This window comes from Salminus brasiliensis, chromosome 8 (genome assembly GCF_030463535.1).
Source record: "Salminus brasiliensis chromosome 8, fSalBra1.hap2, whole genome shotgun sequence".
Classification (NCBI taxonomy): domain Eukaryota; kingdom Metazoa; phylum Chordata; class Actinopteri; order Characiformes; family Bryconidae; genus Salminus; species Salminus brasiliensis.
Genome location: NC_132885.1, coordinates 18,022,489 through 18,037,847, shown reverse-complemented (window position 1 = coordinate 18,037,847; position 15,359 = coordinate 18,022,489). Strand labels below are relative to the sequence as shown.

The 15,359-nt window shown below is 39.7% G+C and overlaps 1 protein-coding gene across 1 annotated transcript in view; it reads left to right on the top strand.

Annotated features, from left to right (window-relative positions):
- itgb5 (integrin, beta 5) overlaps positions 1–15,359 on the top strand; it is a 39,930-nt gene that overhangs the window by 6,217 nt on the left and 18,354 nt on the right. Inside the window, exons 9-10 of the mRNA XM_072685910.1 lie at positions 1,074–1,208; positions 7,208–7,637. Coding sequence (XP_072542011.1) covers positions 1,074–1,208; positions 7,208–7,637 — 565 coding nt within the window. The remainder of the gene's footprint in view (positions 1–1,073; positions 1,209–7,207; positions 7,638–15,359) is intronic.

Below are 15,359 nucleotides of genomic sequence, written 5' to 3'. Positions count from 1 at the left end.
TTTATGTGCACCAGATGTGACAGCTTTTGTTTTTTTTTCTTTTGGCCACTTTGTGAACTGCAATCCCCAGGGTCAGGCAGTATATCACCACAATGGGCATAAGAATGAACTGCTGAGCTTTACAGCGAGTGATTTTGGAAAAGGCTAGATTATGCATGAGTCTAGAAGAGTGAAATGGGAACATTTCCAGTTTGCAAACCAGTTTCACAGTTTGGCCAGGTTATGTATTTTTAGGATTGTCTGCATTGTCTTTTGAGCTGACAGGCTTGTATGAGTTGATGCCTAATTTTATTTGTGTTGAATAGTGGGAACTACTTCATTTGACTGTCGGTTTGACTACTTAATTTGACTGTTATGGATTATGTCAAGTAAGTAAGTTCTTTAAAAGTAAGTAGTCATCCAAGCTGAAGTCAGAATTTTAACCATTTAAACCAGAGATGGGGAAACTACAGTATATGAACGACTGCCGTAGAGTCAGATTTTAACCAGGCTATATAATGAGTCTAAGTAAACTGTTTAAGGTAAGTTGGCTAGCCCAATCTAAACAGTTTACTAGCACAAGCGTGTCATTACTGTTCAGTGTGCTTCCCAGCAAACGTCCTTTATTTAGACTAACTAAGACCACTTGCACCATTTATTGAACTGGTTATTTATAGTTTTATAATGTTTCAGCAGATATTGTTACTTTACATCTCATGTTCTTGTATATTCATCAGTCAATGGAGACATAACTGAATGCACACCAAACCAGTTCTTGTGGGTTTTCTTAGTATGCAGTCGATGGTACCTACCAAAAATTGGCCAAAAGAAGAACAACTGTTTACTAGTGACAGGTTTATGGGCTTCTTGATGCGTTCCATGAGGCCACCATGTAGCTTACAGGTCTTGAAGGATCTGCTGTTAACATCTTGGTGTTGTTTTGGTGGCATGAAGGGGACATGCACAGTATTAGGCAGGTGGTTTTAATGCTATGTCTGATTGTTGTATTTAAAAAAAAAAAAAAAAAAAATCTGTTTGTATGTAATGGTGTACCACATAGCTGCCAATATCAGTCCTATTTGATCTTTGTGTAGAACATCCGGTCTAAAGTGGAGCTGAGCGTGTGGGATCATCCTGAGGACCTGAGTCTGGCCTTTACTGCTACCTGTCAAGATGGCCAGTCCCTTCCAGGCCTCCGCAAGTGTGCTGACCTAAAGATTGGAGATACAGTGAGTTTCATCTACACTGAGCAAGTTTTCCTTTACATGTGGAATGGTATGATTGTGACTTTTTTATTCCTTTTCGTGTTTGGAAGATGTTCATAAGTAACACCTGGATGCTGTTACTTAAACATGTGCTAAGGATATTTTAAGGATCTTTTGAGGATTTAATCTCTGGTTGGATTACTGCACGGAGTCCTTTTAGTAGGCTCCACCCTGTAGCTTTAGTAAAGGGAATTAGAGTATCAGTAACAGAGAATGCAGAGAGACCTTTCCATCTCCTCAAGAAGGGCTTTTTAGCATTTACAAGCAACACCTTAAAATTGAGAAGCTACCGTACTTGGATATTAGAGTGAAGGAGAGAGAGAATTGCTTTGCAAGCACTTTGAGAAAAGCAGTTCATTTTTAGGACATGTTGGTTGCATAAGAGAACTCATCAAAAACAGATAGTGTGGGATAGAGAAAACAGGGTCTTCATGTTATGAAGTACATGCAGCATAACTCTGAAACCCAACACTGAGGGGACTGAACAAAAAGCCAAATGGACCATTTACACACAACCTGAGCATGTACAAACAAAAGCAGAAGCCAACAATGTTGTGGTTTTCCGCAAAGCTCAGGGAGAATAACATTCTGTCCCTTTGACCAGTTGGTTTTTACCCTTTGTGGTCGTTTTCACCGGTACTAGCAGTTCTGGAACTGTGCTTTCTGAATGATAACATGCATGCCCCTGATTAGGCTTGAACAAGAGAACATCCTCTAGGTGTTTCCAGCCAGAGTGTTTTTTTTTTGTTTTTTTTTTGTTTTGTTTTTTTGGTCTGAGAATTTTTATTAATTTAAAATGAAAGCAGAGTAAGAATGAAGTAGGTTATGTGAAGTAATGTCTTCACAGTACTTACTTTTTGCAATTTATTTGAATAAATTTGCATAATATATTTCACGTTTTCCCCTCTGCAACTCTAAAGACCACACATGCATTACTTATTGCAGCCCTGTTGTAAAGCGAACGCTTGGTACATGCCACCATGCAGTGAGGTGGCTTCTCAAGAATTCACCCTCAATAAGTTCTCTGTCCCCTTCTGTTCATTTACCCTGAATGAATATATAGATGGCTTGGCTAGGGAAACTGGAGAATGAATGTGCCCAGTGAATGGTAAAGCCTTATTTTGTCTAGCCAGTGTAATAAGCTTGGCTCTTGTTGTCTTTTCCTTGGAGGAATTTGTCACATCGCACCCATGTGCCAATCTCTTCTCTCTAAAGAGGCACACACCATAGGCAGAAGCCCGTGTGTCACTTGCAGGCCTCCAGCCTACTCTCTGAGGAGCCTGACGATGCATCTCAATGGCCTCACACAATAGTGGAGATTTCTTTCTGGGCAGAAAAACTAAAGAGGGAAAAAAAAATAAAAAGCCAAGAGCCTTGGTAACAGAAGCACTAGCCCAGATTCACTAGCCTTTTTCACCAGAGCAGGATTCAAGCCCCCCCTGAGACTACTAAAAAGTCCCATACATAATAGATTGAACTAATCCTATATTGAGCTGGCATGTCTCTCAAGGCCTTGATTTGTCCATGGTTTGGTGTCTCATTCCGTTAAAAAACAAAAAGCCTCGTTTGTGTTGATGATGTTTTTTTTATGTAATTGACAAAATTAGTACTTTTTAGAGCATGAAGTCTGTTATTGAGTTAATAACTTGAACACAGATTTTACATGATTAGGTTAACTGATATGATTAGGGTCCATTGTTCCTCTACAGAGCTTCAGTGATCAGTTTATTTCCTTAACTTTGTCTGATTACACAGGGAGCTAGTTTACAAGCAATTAGGTGCATTTTTGGGTCCGATTCCATTTACCAATTTCACTAACATGCCTCCCGGTGGGAGCAGATTTTATCCAGTTTTACTTTCCCTTGTGAAAAGCACATCACCACAGATCACAGTTTTATTGTAGTATAGCAGAAAAAAGTTAAACAGACAATATATTGTCTGTATTGGTGGGGGGGAAGCTTTATCTTGCATCTGTCAGATATATCGGAGGACGTTTTGTTGAGAAATTTGGTGGGAAATGAATTGTCTGGTTAGTCTGATAAAGAATACCTGTCATTTCTTTGCTTATGATTCAGGCATTAGGCTCAACTCTCATATTTGTATAAAGATATAGAAAAACGTATTCAATTTCCATATGCTGAATGTGTTAATAAAGTGATCCCGTGTGCACCACAGTTCATTCTGGGCATGTTTTACACTTGAAATGAACTTAAATTTGCTTACTGGAATAGCTGTTTTTGCTGCTGGCTACTGGCAATTCACCATTTGGACAGGCCTCTTTGTGCATGCTCAGACATGGTCAAACATTCTGTAAGCAACTATTCCTTTTCATTTCTTGTCTTATTAACTTGAACCTCCAGCTATGAGTCAAGAGGAAGAGGCCCCAACATATCCAAACAACTGAAGCCAGAAAGTCACAGCATGTGACTGGCCGACTATCATCCTGTCCACTCTTTCGCTTTCCAAACCTGCCCAACCCACTTCTCCTTTCCATCAGTCTTCTTTCTTTTTCTTTCTTATCCTTTTATCATTGCAATGGTGCTGCCATTTCACCCATGCTGTTGCCTCGTGATTCACATGCCTCGCTAATCCAATTCTGCAGCTTGTTAAGTTGTTAAGGGAACATTGCTGTTGTGGACCACTGTCTTGTCCTTCCTCCCTCGTGTACCAGTATTGACCAGTCATTACTTTCCCGCTCTTTAGTTATCTTTCCCATGATTCTCTCTGGGTAATTCCCTCGTTCTTGTGGATTCCTAAGAGAAACCTCTAGACCTAGGTTATGATGAGAATCTAACTTGTTAGCACTAGCTTACCTTGTGTTGAGTGTTTATGTCTAAAACTTCACTTGGGTATTAAAAAACACAGACTGGCAGGTTAGAACAAGGTTTTCTTCAGGTATGTTTAGCAGAATCCCATATCCCATCTACTTGAAAAAACAGCTGCAGCAGAGGCATAAGGATTAATAGTCTGATGTGGTGGTGTCTCAACTCAACAAGTTTTCTATACAGCCCAAACAAGGAGTGCCTGAAAATGTCTTAATGTGGTATGCTAATGATTCTGTTTTATAATAATGTGGTGTCCACACGCTAATATGTTAGGACTGTGTGTTATGGACACAACGTTTGATAAAGCTGTAAGATATTACAATGATGAGAGGGATAAATTATGTTGTCTCTGACTGGATGAAAAGTTAACCTGTGACACAGTTTAGTACTAAAATACAAATAACTGCTTTTATCGCAACTGCTGCAACTGTACTTTTGCAAAAACTGTCAGCTGTAAGGAATGAGACTGACTGCAGGTTATCAGGCAAGACTTTACCACCAGGACAGTATAGAGTAAAAAACATTAAATAAAAAGAAAAACCATTAAAGTTAAAGGATAAATACAAAGGCAATGCCATAGGTTTACAAAGCAGATAGGTAGGTAGTAGGTAATAGACACAATAGTACAGTACAATATGTACAATACTGTACATTGTAGATTAGCCATCCTAGGAGGAGAAGGGGTGCTTCATAACTCTTCTTACTTGGCTATAAAAGTATCTGTAAAATTGCATTTGCTGGCATTCTCTCCACAATTGGTAGTGCTAGCATGTTTCATGCTACATCCTGTCTGTTTACGTAAAAAGATAATTTCCAAATACTGTGTGTAACCTTCTTTAAAGCAAATTATCCATATATTATGGTTCACAAAGACTGAATGGAAAGCTTGGTAGCGTAGTGGTCATGTTGGTAGCATGTGTGCCTTCGATCCCCTCTGTAGAAAGACTGATGACTGGCATGCAGTCTGCCAACACCAACACAGCCACTGTGGCCAAGTGTTTAGCTTGGTCTCCAGTGTAAAGGTTTTGGATCTGGAAGTCACACTGTGCATCAAAGCTCCAGAAACCACCATGTTGAGTTTGTCCTCTCCCCTAGGCTCCTAGCTGTCAAAGGGCAGCCAGACCTCATGTTTCTGTGAGTGTTGGATTCTCTACCCCACATGGTTTGGCTTTAAAGCAGCCGTACTCACTCACTCTTACTATATGTGGTTGTAGTGTAGGACACAACCACACCTCACCGCTAGGCCTCTTGTGAAGACCACCAGTCAAGCTTCCCTTTGAAACTTTCACACTCTGGGCACTCTTTCTTTTAAATGTAGTTTGATTAAAAAAAAAAAAAAAAAACTTCCTTTGTGCAAGTCATGTCCAAACAGGCAAGCAAAACCCCAGCTTTCATTTCAGAACTTCCTTCCTCAGACCAATCAACAGGGTGGGGTCTCTGTCCTCTGCTGTAATTATGTGTGATTAATATTTTGAGCATGTTCTACATCAGTCAGAGAATTGTTTCTGATCCCTCTTGGTGAGGAGAGATAAGGCCATGCATGTAAACACTGCTTGAGTCACATTCATACAGTCAGCACTGTCTCTGACCTTGGAGCTGAAGTGTTTTGGCTATGCACAGAGTTGCTAGTTGATTATGGACACCTATCCTTGGACCTACATTGGACATTTTATTTGGTACACCATAGCTTGCCATATACTGTAGGAACACTGTAGTCCATTGGTTGCTGCAGAAGTTGTCTCTACCCCATCCATGTTGAAATTAGATGAAAATGCTAATTTCACCTTCTGTGTAAATCAATGAAAAAAAGGCTGTACCCTGCAGTTCTCACACAGTGTTAGTGAATGTCTGTAGCTGTAAAATTAACAGCAAACAACAAAATGTTCACAAACCTGCCTTCAAAAAGATCATACTGTAACCTAAATCTTTTTACAAACAAGTATTTAGCTTAGACACTACATACATATTACAACGGGTCTTGTTGAGGCATTAACTTCACAAGACCTGAAGGTTTCCTATGGTGTCTGGCACCAAGGCAGTGGCAGCAGATCCCTTAAATCCTGTTGGATAGGCTCCAGGTGCCCATGACTTCATGTCTTCGTCCTTACACTTGCCCAATTTTCCTGCTTCCAACACCTCAACCTCAAGAACCGACTGATTACTTGCTGCCTAATATGTATATCCCACCCCTTGACAGGCACCATTGTATCAAGATAATCGCACCATATTCAAATTAGACAAGAGACATTGTAGGAAAGGCATGTTACAGATGCATTTCTGCAGGAAAATCTAGTTTAGGAAGGTGCTATAAGTCCTTCAAGGGAGGGGTTGATTTCCAGTTAAGCAAGATCCTCCTGTTAAGGAGTCCTCATGATAAGGTCAGTGAAGGACAGGGCTTCTTTAATCCTGTTTGAAATCTTTTACATTAATGTTTGTTTGGTTTTTTTATTTGGTTGTTTAAAATCACTGCACAGTTTCATCTCTTATTTCATAGATTTGATGTCTGTCGTGTTCTAAATGGTGGAAAATATATAGACTATTTTGAGTCGGTGTGTCTAAATTTTTGACTTGTGTTTTAGTTAGATGGGTAGACGTTATTGGTCTCTGTGGAGGAAAGACGGGGTCACATTTGAGTGCATTATTATTCAGTAGTGTTATTGATTATTAATGTCTTGATATGGACAGTACTGCGCAGACGTTTTAGGCAAGCAAGCCCATAATTGAAAACAGTTTATCTCAGAAATACAAATCACATTATGAACAGATGCATGTAAACATAAATAAGAATATATATAATTTCGAAGAAATTATGACATGAGCTAGTTTGAAGAACAAAGCTTGCTTCCAGATTTCTCCTGGATGTCCCCAGATAGCACGTAGATTTATTCAATCCCATCACCAGCTCACTCTCATTTTTATTTTTACATTTATTTTAAGTGTTTTACTGAGTAAATAAACACCTTCTGCTCAGAACAGGAGCTTTGCACAGTTTTGTATGGTTTATTTGTTTATAGAAAAATACTATTTTTAAAAATCTAACCAGTATTAACATGAATGATTTGCAATGATTTGCAACTTAAAACTCAAAGTTTCTGAGTTTCAAAGAGTTTCAAAGTTTCTGACTTCTCTTTCCATCAGGTCTCCTTCAACATAAGTGTGGATGCTCGTGGCTGTCCTCCTCTGGGCACGAAGAAGAGTTTCACCATCAAGCCAGTTGGCTTCAAAGACCGTCTGGAGGTGTCTGTGGACTATCTCTGCGGCTGTGGCTGCACACGCTACACTCAGAACAACAGCAGCCGCTGTAGCTCCAGCGGCACCTACACGTGTGGGACATGCCGCTGTGAGCCGGGTTATCGTGGAGCCCACTGTGAGTGCGAGGAAGGTGATGCAGGCAGCCTGAGCCTCAGTGCTTGCCGAGAGGCGGAAGGCAAGCAGGTGTGCAGTGGACGTGGCGAGTGCAGCTGCAACCAGTGCTGGTGTTATGAGTCGGAGTTTGGCAAGATCTACGGTACCTTCTGCGAGTGCGATGATTTCTCCTGTGCTCGGCACAAGGGCATTCTGTGCTCAGGTAAGTGAAATATGCCCTGTAGGAAATATTACTGTAGGTAACAAATAGTAGTCCACAAATGACCAACATGCTGACTAGTAAATGCTGCACAAATCTGCAAAATTAGACAATTTCAAAGTTTCTATTTGTCACATACAGTTATGCACAGTAAGACGAACAGTGAAATGCCTTGTATGAAACAACAGTATAGAATATAAGATATATAGAATATATAAAATAAGGTAAGCAATAAAGAAACAATGTGGTCAAATAAAATACCCTAAATTAAGTAAACAAACAAATAAGTATACAGCCCCAGCATAAACAATGGAAAATTGACTTTCCCACGACTTATTTAATGGTGCCTTATAAGCCATGCATTGTACACACAGGCATGAATATTATATATGTGCCATAGAATGTATTGAGTATTTTAAGTTGTTCTTTGAGAAGTAAATAGTACGTATGTCTTTTTGGTTGTTGCAGAAAGTTTTCCAAGCCTATTTATAACCCTGTTATTTTTTTTATTTATTTCTGAACCCTACCAGATTGTGTTGCTGTCCTCTCAGTGCAGTGACAGCTGAAGAGTTAATACTGGGGGGCTAGCTTTTAGCATAATTCTCTTCACCAACACCGCTATACTAATCTTTGAAGCCTCATCATTGGCTTACACATCATTCGTCCTTTTATCAGATAGATGACCAGACCCCATCGCCCAGGCCTGGTAGCTGTGTAACATACTTTTATCCATTTTAAGGGGTGAAATTTGAGAGAATTAGATTTGTATGTTGAACTTTTGCTTTATTGCCATCATTGTTTGTATTTCGTTGATAAATGTGCTATTTGTGTACATTGTGTTAACAAAGAGCCTGACTGGTAGGCTTCAGTAAGGTGTGCCTGCAGGTCTCTTGATCTCTTGTGTGCTCTGACTTGTCTTGTGTCCAAAATACACAGTTGAAGCCAAAGCTAAAAGTATAAAGCAGTTTATGAGTAACCAGTGGAGATCCAAAACAAATGACTAGCTGAATCCATGCTTTCTGTCAGCTCTAAAGTGTTGATTCCATTCATTTTCAGACCCCATTTTGCTGATTAATAACATGCAGTAAGCCTCGGTAAATGGCAGCTGCTCCAACCATAGCAAACAAGCTTGCCTATTAGCATTCCATAATGCCAAACTCAAGGACGCTTTTGGCCCCCACTAGCGCAAAGCATCCGTCCCCACCATGCCACAGTGGGAGCTTTGTAACGGGCTGCATTCTATTTATCCCTGCACACAATCACTGCTCTATAACCAATAAAAGCCTGTATTTTCCTTTAGTCAGCAGGATCTGCCAGTCCAGCACAAAATGGGCCTTCGTTAGGGAGTGGGCTGCCGGCAGGCCTCTACAAGCACTGATTACTGAGGGAACATTAATTAAACAGCAAAAGTTCAGTATAATCAACCACTTTTCTGACAGCAAAACTCTGCTCGCCTACAGTAATGAGTTCATAATGACTGAGTTCTGCTCCTTCCCAGCTCTTTGCCAAGGGGAGTTAATTGAGACAAGCACTATAAACCCCCTGATACCAATTTTAAGAACGCTACTGTTGATGGGAAAGTTCTCCATGCTCTCTTGTTAAATGCCCTGTAAGCATTCTTTGTGGCTTTTCAGTTTGGTTATGCTCCGCTAAGACTAGCTTAATGGTGTCTGGAGCAGAAACAAGTTTGGGATAAAATTTCCTTCTTGACAATACCCATAAAGTGGTTCAAGGTTTTACAGAAAAAGCAAAACTGAATCCTTTTGTTTATGCTTCTTTCCCACTCTAATATCTGGAAGTCACTTTACCACAGTCTTTGAATTGCTGCTGAAGCTTGTAAATGTTGGTTGTTATATGTTTTTCTCACAGCGTGCAAATGCTGTGCAGCGGAATAGTAGTTTCTTCGTCTGGCCAGTACGAAGACTAAATGTTATTTCCCCCATTTATTACGTGTCTCTGTGTAGTTAGTAGTGGCGTAATGGATCACAAAACTCAGTTAATTAGTAGATTAATTTATTTTAGATAAATAAAGTTAATAGTGGCGTACTTGGTGCTTGATGTGTTGCTTTATGGGTCTCGTGGCAATGTTTATTAATCGTAACTGTTCTATCCACACACTCTGTTCGTGATGGACAGCTGTTCAGTCTTTGTTTTTACTGCAGCTCTGCATCTGGACTAATGAATTTAATACTGTAACAGCGATTTAAAAAAAAACTGTATTCTACACTGTTATGGTCAAACTTTGGCAGTTAATCTGCGGTTCACATGCATCCCAAACCATGGTTTGCAAGACATACGGTTTACGTATTATTTGTGCACTTTTACGCATAGCAGTGCAACTACCGGTAATTTAATCGTTACAGATATGTTACAGTAATATAGCTTTTTAAAATATTTCTATGTATATCAACTTTATTTACTATCTCATTAATTGTAACAGAAACCGTAGCAGTTTATAGAATTACACATGTAACCACATCAGAGAGAATACACTTGTTTAACTGAAGTAAATACACAAGATAAACGTGTATTTACACAAGCTTTGGGATGTTGCATGAATTATTATGTAATTATACAGTTAGTTAGAATATCCTTGATATAAGTTTAATAATAAGTTTAACTAGGCAACAAAAATACAGTAATGTTGTTGTCTGAGGCCAAACGAGGTATGCTGTTTGAAGATGATGCATGAACTTGAACATGAAGCATACACTACTTGGGTAGTGTGGGCGGACGCGATAGTAAACTATATATATAACAAGCATCATGATTGCACAGTGATTTCTCATCATTTTTTTTAAAGTTTGCTTGTCCTTCAGTTGCGGTTTGTAGATGTCTTCCTGTTCAAGTTGATAAGAGCTTGGTAAATAACTTCTGCCGGACAATGGCAAGATTTTAGCAGGGTGGACTTACCTATAAGCCCTGTCAGTAGTCATAAAGCAATGGTGATGTTTAGCAAGGAAGCCCACCCCCCTCCTCTATGGGTGGAGTTCCTGCACCTCCTGTGTGATTTTGCTTACAGGGTCACTGGGCCAGAATCAGCAAACCTGGGGTTCTGCAAAATGATTGGCTCCTGCTTAGTCTATAAAACACAGCTGGGCTGAAATTAACTGTTTATACTGGACTTTATAGTAATCCTTTTTGAAGATTTTTTTTAATACTCCAAAGTATAGTGTCTCACAACTGTGTCTTCAGGCTGTTCTATAGCAAATGTAAACTTTTGTAAGTTTCGTTCTCTTTTTTGGACCACTTGTGTACATGTAGTTACCCTCCTCTAAATCTCTAATGTATAAATGGATTTATATAGAAAATGAGTTGCACCACTGTGTCATTGTTTGCTTAGTGCAGCTTGCGCTCAGTGTAGTATACCACACACTCCACACCCTGCTGTCACTCTTGTCAGGGTTAGGTTTTGTGGCAGCACAGTGTGAAACAAAGCCAAGCCTCTGAATTTTAGACTAGCATTTGCTCCTGTATAAGCTGCTGTTATGGTGTTTCAGTTCTGCTTGTTTAAATTAGATTTCTGTCAACCCATGATGAGCATACCCAGTCAGAGTGAAGCAGATTGTAGGTCAGATTTTTACCACATCTGTCTGTCAGGCATGACGAGATCTGTTGCATGCATTTGAGCATTCTGGTGTTAAAAAGAGAGCTAGCTAGCCATCTTATTGTTGTTGTCAATGAAATCAGTGTTCTTTAACACTACACCACACTACAGTTATTTCACTATTATATAGTCCACAAAACAAACCATATCTGTATGGAGAGAATAACCCTAAACACATACCAAAAATAAAGGGATTTCACTGCAGCATTTTTATGTAACTGGTAGCCAAATTATCTGGCAGGTGAGTTGAATTTTATTACAGAATATTAAACACACTATTCAATATGCATTTTAAAAATGCAGGCCAAAAAAAGCAGCAAATCTCACCCAATTTGCTATACTTGCATTTATGATGATCAGATGATTGAATCTGAAAGGACAAAAAAAATATTTAGACTTGCTTCTAAGTTTTGAAGTTAGCTTTTTTTTAATTAATGCACTTCACTTGCATGCTGACCTGAAGGTTGGCAATCATGCTTTAACTACTCAAACACTTGACTACCCCACCGGAAAAAACACAGCTAAAATGACATTTGGCAGTAAGCGTGTGTACTGTTTCATGCTAGATTCATTACAGAATTGGATCAGATTTATTCTTCTGATAGACATCTGATCCAGTCATTTCTTCATATTCATATTGGTCCCATACTGATTCGCTTAAATTCTGATATGCCACCTTTTAAGAGACATTTTTGACCTGTATCCTTATTACCCAATCTTGGTATTCATTCATTGACACACTAAAAACAAATCTGCACAAAATGTACACCAAATTGTTTAAATACAAAGTTTTTGAAATCTAAGAACAAGAGTTCAGCCTCCATTCCTTTTATTGACTAGGTTCAGATCTTAACACGGGTTCAGGACACACTGTTCCCTAATAAGTGTTCTTTGTTTCTCGTGTGGCAGTTATAGCTCAGATTCTTGATGGTAGGACAGATTCCCACTGTGTTGTAAGGGGTCCTGCAGATTGAGCTGTGCTCCTAGCAGTAACTACCGTGTTTGTGCTGAACTCTGAGGCACGGCCTTGCACCGCTGTCAGGAGATAGCAGTCAGGAGGTCAAACTGGCGGACACTCCAAGGCAGTTTGGCAGCACAGATAGGAGTTTAGTGTCTGCGTCTTGAAAGGGCCAAAGCAGGAGGATCAGTAGGATCGGCTGATGCAGTAGGGTAGACTGTCTGTCCCTATCTTAGACTTGACATCTGACATTTAGACTTCAGGAGTACATCAGCTCAAGTTCCTAAGGTGCCATCAGTTATTTTGTATCATCCGGTTTATTTTTAAAGCCATATTTTTAGGCCTAAAGCTACATACCTGCCTCTCACTGAATGTTATTTGTTCTTAATCTAAACTGTTTGTAAAGCAGTAGCCAGAATTGGAACTTCATTCTTTGTTTGCAGTGTCACCCTGTGTTCACAGTAGCATACAGAGCGACACATAGCCCAGATCAAGTCAAGACGAAACAACCATATTCATCATTAGTGTTGGACACGGATGGATTTTGGCCTCCGCCTTTAACCTATCTGTGCAGTGAACACCCACATACACACTATAGCGACACATAACACACCCAGCGACAGTAAGCACGTGCGCTCGGAGCGGTGGGCAGACATTACTGCGGCACCCGGGGATAGGAGAGGGTGAAGGGGCAGTTATTTCCTATTGAACATGCTATTTGTAGCCGTGATTTAGCGTCAAGTGACCAGCAACACAGCGACAAAATGGCAAGTGACGAATCAAGTTGAAATTTTCGTAACTTTATGCAAATTAATTATTCATTACTCAGTAAAGTGACATTCTGGCTCCAATAAATTTTTATTCTGCTTATTTTTATTTTTTTTTTTGTTCCTACTGGAATTTGGCTCCTATTCCTGTGCAGTGTGGTGTTAAATGTGGCTCATAACCGCTTTTATTTTAATTATTTAATTCATTTTGAAATTAGTTAATAAAACACATTTAATACAGGAAAAAATAGCTATACATATAGTATTTGTTTTGCATGTTTCATTATCTTGTCAGAAGCTGGACCTTGTGCACACCCATATGTGACCATGCAAGCAGACTCAAACACACCCCAAGAGACGATGTAAGCAACTTGCCGACGGTTAGTGTGAACGCAGAGTTAGCCATCAAAAACTGAAAGATTGTATCCACCATTTGGCTTGATGCCATTTGAATAATGCTAACGTCTTCATTCACTGTTAGCTAATTGGCTAGCATGCTATACAAAGAATTAAGATGCTACTTAAAATGCGAACATTGCAAAAACAGTGAATGAGGAAGTGGGCGTTATTCAAGTGGCATCAGGCTTGTTAGTAATAACTATCTTCCATGTCTTGCTGGCTATGTTAGCAGACATGTTGCTATTGTTAATAGTAGTAGTTCTCTGGACAATTTGGTCAGTTAATTTAGTTTTTTGGGGTTTTTTTTTTTTTTTTTTTTTTTTTTTTTATGTGCATGTGTGAAGGGCATGTTGGAAGTGAGCAGAACTAGCACGACAATGCAAGATTTTTGTCTTTTATGAAGTTCTTGGCATAAAGTACTCACTTTTTTTGTTGTTATTTTTCCAAACCAGAAGGTTTAGACCTTAAGCAAACCTGCATGCACAGGCCTGCATGAGTGTGTTGCTGTTATTGTCCAGTAATTCTACATACTTAGACTTGTTTGAGTGCAGTTTGGCCTCCAGTAAACCCTGACTTTGCAGTGCTTTGTCACACATCTGCAGCTGATTTGCAGTATAATAAGCCAACCCCTCAATAATTCAGCAAGACAGAAATAGTGTGACTTTCTGATCCAAACTCGTAAATTTCCTTCAGACATTTCCTGTAAATCTTTAAGGTCGTTGTTGTGGTCTGTTTTGTTGTATAGCTGAATTCTGTTCAGCTCAAATATTAAAACATTGAAACTATCATTCACACAGTGTTTATGCATGGAATGGCTTTGGAAATTACACCAAGAGTAATGTCCTTTTTAAGCCCCTTATCCTCAACCCCAGGTCTGCAAACAATTGCTGTCATTTATGTTCTTGTCCCCCAGCATGAACTGTTACTAGCCTTTGAAATGTTTCTCCTTTTCCATTATTTGTTGTGTATTACAATAGAAAATTCTGACTTTAATGAAAAATGATGTAGGAGGGGGGTCCCATGCGTCAGGAAATCTGTAGTACATTGGCGGCTCTACAAAGCTGTCCCGTTTGACAGGTGGTTATTTTTAGAGTGTGTTGTGTACCGGTGCACTGAGTAGAGGAGCATGTATGCAGAGTGCCTGATGTATCCTGTAATTAGGCGACAATCTGGTTCCTTTTATTGCTTGGCCAAGGGCCCAACCTGTATTAAATCTGAATGTGTGCAGTGACCACGTGCTCCACAGTGATGTTGGTTCAGTGTAGTTTTATTCGCCTCCACATCTTCGCCCACCCCAGCCTGGGCATGACCTCAGCAGCTGGCAATCCATTGCTTATAGGGCTAAAGAAAACACAGACGGGGCCTGCTCTAGTGTACTGTAAACCAGAGCCTTGGTCTCCTAGGGTGCGGTGCAAATAAATTGCAGTGTTTCCATCTGTACGGAAAGGCTGTATGGCAGACATTTGGTACAGGTTTCGATATGTTAGCTCGACAGTGTGTGTAAGCATTTTGATTTATTTTTAGTGTGACCTCTCTCCTCCAGCTATGCCTGTTCTCGCCTGTTACTTTAAGTTGTATGCAGTCCTAGCTGCTCAGAATGGTGAGATGCTCTCGAATTATGGTCTTTCTGAAATATTTGGTTAAATGAGACCCAAAAGGGATCAACATTTTGACAGCCGTACTGAAAGCATGTTTTTCTGTAGGATTATTTCATGCATTTATTCCATGTAGTTATATTAAAATAACCCCAGAAAGGACTGTGCACTCCGAGGGTCATGGTTTTGAAGTATAAAAGAGGAAATCCACTGAACCCAGCTTTTTGTCCACATTTGATTTAGCACTTTAAAAACAGATTCCTTCCATAGTTGCACACCAAGGAAACAGCTGGAGTTGGCATGAAAGCAGTAATCTTGTTTGTATTCTACTTGGGGTCTGGGAGACTGCTTCAGTTCTTTTTTTTTGCTGAAAATAAAAAGCCCAGCTGTATAAACCCA